Consider the following 7,275-nt stretch of genomic DNA (forward strand, 5'->3'; position numbering starts at 1 on the left):
ATAGTAACAAAATTCTGTTTATGTGGTACAGGTTTGATATGCACTTTTGTTTGGGAAATTGAGACTTCATTGGAGTGTACCTTCAAAATATTAAAAACACATTTTGCATTTTATATTGTCAAGAAGATCACTGGTTCACTAGAAAGATAAAAGTGCATTATTCCCCTTGTGAAAAATGCTAGAGTTTCTAACTCTCTTTCCCTCCTTCACTCCCTCCCTACCTCATCCTTTCTCTTTATCCTCATCCTCACACATAAAACATCAAAACATTTTTGTAAAAAGCAGCTGAATAGCTTATCATTCATATGGCAGGAAAGTATATTTCATAATCATTTTTGCCCAATGGTATTTCATAAATAGATGTATGTTAACGAAGTTAAATGTTGATAAAATCTAAAGCAGCCATTAAATGTTAACTGTCAGCTGTTAAAAAAGGTGGGACTCGGGAGGAAAGGGAATTAAGGAGGCTTGAGGTAAAGGAGGTTTGTATTCTGAATTCAATTAGGGTAGTTATTCGTTAGAATTGTTAGATTTATCCATCTGGTGACCAAACAGCAAGTAGCTATAGAAAATAGAAGAAAAAAGGACAGACAGAATTCATGAAATGTTTATGACAGTAAGCTCTTTTGCTCTCTCATGAAAATCATTAGTTTTGATAAACTGAAGAGCACTTTTCATTCTCTCTCAGATAAGAATTGTGAAGGTCTTGTAACTGAGGCATAATGAATTTTTAATTATTATATTCTTTTAAATATTTTTACTGGTAACACTATTTCATGTTTAAAGTCTCATTCTCAAATGCAGGAATAGTCATAAGTAAAGATTGAAGAAATAACAAGGGAGTGTTGTATGTTTGATATTTTTATATTTGTTAATTTCTCTTCTTTTTTTATTCTTAATTTTCAGAGTTACTTCATATTACTAGAATATTTTCTTGTGAATGGCATTAATCCCTCCTCCTAGCATGTTAAAATTGATATATTTATCTCTGATTTTGTTTGTTTCTTTCAGTTCATTTGGAACATGAGACAGCATATTTTATAGGATATTTTTACTTTCATATTAAGAAAAAGGAAAGTGGAAATATATGAAATATTTTCAAAAATATGTTCAGAATTTTCAGTCAGTCAGAATGATACACCAAAATGGTAATGCATTGACTCCAGTCTGTACCATTCTTGCATGTTGTCTAATGTTGACAGATCCAGTTGGAATTAAGTTCAGTTTTAATTTTTGTATCTGTTGATTATCAAGAGATTGGCATTGAATTTATATTACTCCCTTTGCACTTGCCCAGTAGGTAAATATCACCATGCAACATGTATATTTAGTTTGTCTTTTTTTTTCTACATTCCTTTCATTTTTTACTTTTTTTCTTTGGTTATTTGCATTACCCTTGGGTGATGTTCCTAACACACTGTAAAGATATTAGCTATAAAAAGAAAAAAAAAAGTTATTTACACTCGCAACTGGCCACGTTTTTTCTTACTGTAAACCTTACAAACATCTTGCAGGATTACCATGTGGTGTTCATGTACGAGCCTGACGATCGGTGCCTTGTATTTGACCTAGACTCTGACCTGCCCTTCCCCACCTATTTCCACAAGTATGTGACCGAAACCCTCCGCACAGATCACATCCTTAGCCCAGAGCATTACAGGTAAGAAAATATTTCATTTTTCTTCTTGTGTTCCTTCTTCTTTCTCTTCTTGTTTTTTTTTTCTTCTGTATCCTCCTTTTCCTCTTCTTTTTTCTTATTTTTTTTGTCCTGCTTCTTCCTTTTTATCCTTCTTCTTCTTCTTCCCCTTCTTCTTCTCCTTCTTCTTCCTTTTCCTTTTTCTTCTTTATGATGTTTAAAGCAAAAGCAAAAGCTTGTGTTTTTAGTCTAATAATTGTGTCAGTGGTTTAAGTAGGTTTCACTTAAATTTATTTTGAATGTATACTTTTGTAGTTCCTGAGAGAAAGTGTTCCTTATTTTTTTCTTTGTTTTTTGTCATAATCATCATTATTAACTCACTCATATCAGAAAGACAGCCTTTCACATGTCTAGACTATCCCTCACATCGGTGATGTCCTATCACACAGCCTCCAGGCTAGTATAGTGGTAATGTGTCACCCGAGGGGTCAGCGCCTGGAGGTTACTGCTGTGGCTGGGCACCACAGCGGGTAAGGCCTAAGCTCATCCGAGTCACCACCAACTGACACACGTTAGCGAGTTGGCATTAGTCAACAGAGGCTGTGCTCCCCTCATGGGCATACCCCGGGCAAGGCTCAGCTTTGCAGATTGGACTTATCCTTATCCTATCACACCATGTGCAGTTGAGCCTACTCTAATTTGTACACAATAGTTGTTATCTTGTTTTGCCATGGCTAAGGTCATTAACCCCTTGATGACAGGTGAATAAAATTCATAAAAAAAACTCTACGCTCTGGGGATTAATGGCAATGCGCTGACTTTGAGCGCAGGAGTTTGGTACATCAAGCCGAATCACCGCCTCGGAGCGCTTTGGCGTGCCGCCACGGCATATAGCTGCACACCACAGATCGAGCAGTTCATTTTGATTCCTCATGGCATTACCCGTCGGGATGGGGTGAAAGAGAAATGGTCTCTCAAAATTAGGCTTAAAGACTCTTTATATACTCATTACCTACACAATTGATTCTGCTGCAGCCAAGAACCTGACTGCAGGGTAGATTTATACTTCCTGTGCTTATAATTTTTCTCTCAAGTGCGTAGTCCAGCATGGTGCCAGGAGTTCCATCATGAGTGGGTTAATGATGTTATTGTTTATGACAAGTAATCTTCATAATCTTATTACTATTGCCATTTATTAAATTTTTGTAAGCAGTATTAACTTTTTTTTTTTTTAGACCCACATTCATTTTTATTTTTCATCCTTTATTTTCCCTGTCTCAAGCACAGGTCTACAGGGGAATGCATAAAAGGAATATATTCCACTGATCCTCTACCTTAGATGTTGTATGAAGCTCTTTTAACCCTTTAGATCCAGTTACATCACGGCAATCACATGACCAAAGGCTTACTTGAGCCGCTCTGCTGGGTGCCAGCTTTTAGGCCTGGGACACACAAACACGTGTGTGTGTGTGTGGAGGCCTAGAGGCTTGTCCCTGCACGTGTTTGCAGGGACAAGACTCTAGGCCTCCTATTTGCAATGTTATTTCCTTTTTTTATGCATAAGCATTTTTAGCTTTTTTGCCATTTTAACTGACCATATCTGTCATTTGATTGTATTATCCAAATGGTAATAAACTTTTCTTGGCACAGACTCCATATCATCTCTCTAGGCAGTCTACATCTCAGTGCAAGAAAAATAAAAATATTTAAAAAATTTTTATTTGCATCATTTTTTTTTACATTTCATAATATTCAATTTTCTGTAATACAATCTGTGTCACCAGTCACGACACCAGGAAGATGATGCTGAGCATGGAAATTGCATCCTCCTGGAGCCAGCACTCTTTCAGTAACTTAATTCCACACTCATTTATTGATGGGAATAATGCAGAATCGCCAAATGAGTCTAATAAACCTCCCAAGAGGCTTGTGCACTTGTGGCAAGCCTTTCCTGTCACCCTGGCCTTCAGCCGAAACACTCATAACAGCAAGTTCGCGTCACCCGGCCTGCAGCCAGATTTTCTTTTGACGGCATTTTCACATCATCCGGCCCTCGAGCCAGATTTTTTTTTGGCGTAATGGCCACGTCATCAGGATCGAAGGGGTTAAGGGAGTGAATGTCAAATCCATTTAGTCTGAGCAAGAATTGAAATATAAGGGAAAAAAAAAAATGTCAGTTTGTTTGAGGAACTGGTCATATTTCATAGAAATAGTCCTCAAGTTCAGAATTTTAAAATAATTTTTAGATGATAGAGATTTTTATTTTTATTTGACACTTATCACTTTTTTTTCATTTGAGCAGTAATCAAAACACTATAGGACTCAACATTGTGCATAAATTTCTGAAGGTAATTTATTATTTTGCTCATTAGACACACAGCCCCATACTTCACACCCAGAATTCAACAACTACATGCAGATTAAACCCAAGTCTTCTTCTGTAGGTACTTCCGAGTAGTGCCAGCCTCTGTGTTCCTTCAGAAGTTTGCCAGTGACAGAAGGCATATGAGACGTGAAGATGGAACCTGGATCCAACCCCCTCCATCAACACCACCAATATCTACACCTGGTATTATGCACAAATTATTCTTTTATTAAAGCATTCTAGCAGGGAAAGGATGTGTAAAGTGTTAATAGATCCTATTGATAAGTTCTTTGTTTAAAACAAAGAGCAAAATTAGTTTTGAAGTTAGCATTATGTTTTTTTAATGCCTGATATCTGAGCTGCCTTGGTTAAGCATATAGTAAGTAACTCTTTACACCAAGTTACCTCAATAGAGCATCAGCTTTTCATCACAATTTAGGTCAAATAAGATGTGGTAAGGGTAAATTGGTATATTTTATTTTGTGTGGCATTTTTCTACCAACCTCAAGATTGGAGAGAGCTATCCCCCCTTCTATCCCTAGACTGCCTTCTGCCCCACTGGGTCTCCACCTGCTTCTCTTCATTAGCCTCTCCTCCCTGTTCAGTCCTCCTTCTATACCTCTTCCAAGCCATTAGAGACTAAGAGAAATCACCATCCCAACCTCTGTCCCCTTCCCTTAACCCGATCCGGACGGGTCACATATCGGCGCCACAACAAACCACTTGGTCTGAAGGGTACGCCAGTACATACAGAGATACTCCAGAGCGCATGTGTCTGGCCGTTGCCAGAAATCACCAGTGTATCACGCTCAGGATTTCTATTCACCTGGCGATGATGGGTTAAGAACCCGTCTTCTCCATTTCATTGCCTCCTAGTATGGTTGTGCTACTTGTGATAGTATTTTGTCTTTCATCATGTGCTTTATGTGTATATGAACACATGATGAATGCATAATTTATTACAATTTAGATTACAATTTTTTTCTTCTTTTTCTTTCTTTCTTTTTACATGTGGTAGCTCTTTCAAATATTGATGCTTTACTGTTCACTAACTGTATGACATACCAGCACAAGACACACAGCCTTGTGTGGAAAATTGGGCTCTTCAGATAAAGAAGTCCAATTTTTCATTGTTAAAAGTTTGTGTTGATTTGCCTCTTGGAAGTAAGAGGGTTTTGGGATTAATGTTAATATATGAGACTTATGTCAAGAAAGCTTTCAGACTTACTTAATTTATGTTTGTTTAGTGATTTTGATAATCTTATGGGACTTTTTATATATCCATCATGGTGCATTTGTATATTTCATTATCAATATAAGATTGTTATTGTTTTATTGGATATAGTATAAACATAAGTGACAACAAATGAAGATGGCAGACATATCAGTATTGAAGATTAACTGTTTTTTTTTATGTCACTTAACTGCATATGATTTTTTTCTGAGAAATAGGACAAATGTGTTGTTCTTCCATCTTTTGTTTTACTAAAAGGTAAAATCAGGTATAGTAGAATCACATTATGTTAAATCTCAGAAGATATTATTTTGAGCATCATATAGAGTATATATACGATCAGTCAGTTTTGCTAAATCCATACAATGAAAATGTCCCTTGCTCCAAGGTAATGACATTTTGAAACTGATAGAATTTGAGGCAATTGAGAAAACTTGCTTAAAAATAAATGTTTACATTTTCATTTACAGAGTCAGTGCATAACATTGATGACTTCATTAGCATGGATCCCAAGCGAGGTTTTGGAACAGTATACAACCTTCAAGATTTTGTTCGCAGATTCTATAAGAATCTGTAGTATGTCCACAACGAAGTACTGTTATGCTGTTACACTCCTATGAAGACCTTTTTAATGCACAGTTCACACAGTAACTTGTTTTACTATTTTTAAAATAGAATAGCTTGTATTTGTGAGAAATGTTTTTAGCTGTCAAATTCTTCTGAATTGTTATTATTATTTTTTCCATTGTTTCATGTTAGTGCTTGGTTTCCCAAGTTTGCAATGTTGAAGCGATATTGTTTTTCTAAAGATTCTCCTGGTAGAGAAAAAAGCTATTCATTCATGACAAGAGTTTACTAATATCTTACTTCCACTATTGAACAGTATGTAATTACTACTTCAGAATAAAATGTAGATGTATAAATTAATACAAATTTCTTTGTGAGGCTTGTTTTTTGGTAGTAGATAATTGTGAAATGATGGTGTCAGCCATTTAATTGCATCTGTGTTACTTGCAGTCAGTCTCCTTCTGAAAGTTAGAGATTTGGTGGTTTTCATTTGTGACAGCATTGGTTTTTAAAAGATTTTAATGCATCTAAAATGGTTCATGTAATGCATCTCAGTGTTAGTGATATTTTCTGTAATTGATAGGAACAAATATATATTTTGATAAAAATATTTACAGTTTATTTTATTTCAAACACAGCATGACTTTGTGTATACACATATAGTATATACATTTCTTTCTTTTAATTTACTTTTTATAGTAGCTGTTAGGAATTGCTATAGTCCTTATTGTCAAGGTCTTTACTGTAATGCCAAGAACACAAAGAAAACCAGGATTCTGTGTTTGTTAATGGATGTTTAGGGATTCTCTTTGGGTTTGTGGTTTCCTTCTACTACTCTGCTTGTTGAAAAAGGATACAAATAATATTGGCCATAAAGCTATGAGTTCTGGATGACACATTTGACTGCATCATAGAGGTTGTGTAACAGTAGATCAAAAGGAAGGGAGCTTTTCTGGGAAATTCCTTGATCTCTTGCAGTGTCATGGAAGCCAAGTTCCGCTGACAGACTTAAACTGGGAAAATGTAATAGTAGGGTTGTGACCATATATTTTAATTTTTATATTTTTCTTATGCAGTTCACAAGCACATCATATACCTTTTATAAATAAAATCCTCAAATTCTTATTCTGATTTAAAAAAAAATAAAGTTTGAATATTTATGTGAAAATTGCATGCTCATGTAAATTATTAGTCAGATTATCGCTATCATTTTTTTTTGCTAAAATGTAATGTGAAAGCGATCTTCTCTTGTAGTTACTCTGAAGTTTAATGTTGTGTTGGAAAGGAGAGGTTAAATTACTGTACTGATTGCACAGTTGCTTTGGAAGTATTATATTGATTTCTGACATCAACACAGCAAATTATTCTGAATATACATTTTTTTTTTTTTTTTTTTTTTTGGTAGGCTTTTGATGAACCCAATTTATTTCATAGTTTAAGCAACAATGTAACATAATATTCTTTTTATGAAGT

At 35.2% G+C, this 7,275-nt stretch overlaps 1 protein-coding gene across 3 annotated transcripts in view; it reads left to right on the forward strand.

The window, feature by feature from the left end:
• The window catches only part of LOC125025083 (protein N-terminal glutamine amidohydrolase-like), a 31,297-nt gene extending 24,885 nt beyond the window's left edge, over positions 1-6,412 (forward strand). For all 3 annotated transcript variants that reach the window (XM_047612980.1, XM_047612981.1, XM_047612982.1), the window contains 3 exons: positions 1,515-1,660; positions 4,081-4,205; positions 5,706-6,412. In XM_047612980.1, the coding sequence (XP_047468936.1) occupies positions 1,515-1,660; positions 4,081-4,205; positions 5,706-5,812 (378 nt within the window). In that variant the 3' untranslated portion in view covers positions 5,813-6,412. The remainder of the gene's footprint in view (positions 1-1,514; positions 1,661-4,080; positions 4,206-5,705) is intronic.
• The last annotated feature ends 863 nt before the right edge of the window (positions 6,413-7,275 follow it).

Source organism: Penaeus chinensis, chromosome 4, assembly GCF_019202785.1.
Source record: "Penaeus chinensis breed Huanghai No. 1 chromosome 4, ASM1920278v2, whole genome shotgun sequence".
In the NCBI taxonomy this organism is placed as follows: Eukaryota; Metazoa; Arthropoda; class Malacostraca; order Decapoda; family Penaeidae; genus Penaeus; species Penaeus chinensis.